This window comes from Egretta garzetta, unplaced genomic scaffold, assembly GCF_000687185.1.
Source record: "Egretta garzetta isolate BGI_Z169 unplaced genomic scaffold, ASM68718v1 scaffold609, whole genome shotgun sequence".
Lineage (NCBI taxonomy): Eukaryota > Metazoa > Chordata > Aves > Pelecaniformes > Ardeidae > Egretta > Egretta garzetta.
In genome coordinates, this window is record NW_009260771.1 from 13,232 (window position 1) to 13,601 (window position 370).

Consider the following 370-nt stretch of genomic DNA (forward strand, 5'->3'; position numbering starts at 1 on the left):
GGCCCCCCCCCCCTGCCCCCGGCCGCCACCCCCCCACCTGTATGTGCCGGCAGTCGTGGCCCCTGGCTGGCAGCTGAATCCTCCGGAAGGTGATGGGACACTTGAGCGACACCTTGATGGCCGTCTGCTCCACGCCGTCCTCGCCGTTGGGCCCCGGGGTCCCCGGGATGGTCCCGCTGCTGAAGTTGCGCTTGACTGGGGGGGAGGGTGAGGGGCACCCAGGGTCAGAACTGGGACACTGGGATGGGGGTAGCACCGTGGTGGCATCTGGGCATGGTGCCCCACCACCCCCACCACACTGGAGCCCCCACACCAGGGTGTGACAGACACACACACCCCCCCAGGAGCCCCCCCCATCACCCAGGGCCCG

General features: G+C 70.8%; 1 protein-coding gene across 1 annotated transcript in view; it reads right to left on the bottom strand.

Moving 5' to 3' along the window:
- Window positions 1-275, bottom strand: part of LOC104132896 (peptidyl-prolyl cis-trans isomerase A) — a 5,409-nt gene extending 5,134 nt beyond the window's left edge. The window contains exons 1-2 of the mRNA XM_009646236.1: window positions 257-275; window positions 38-195 (exon numbers count right to left, since the gene is read on the bottom strand). Of these exons, the coding sequence (XP_009644531.1) occupies window positions 38-195; window positions 257-275 (177 nt within the window). The remainder of the gene's footprint in view (window positions 1-37; window positions 196-256) is intronic.
- Between the last annotated feature and the right edge of the window lie 95 nt (window positions 276-370).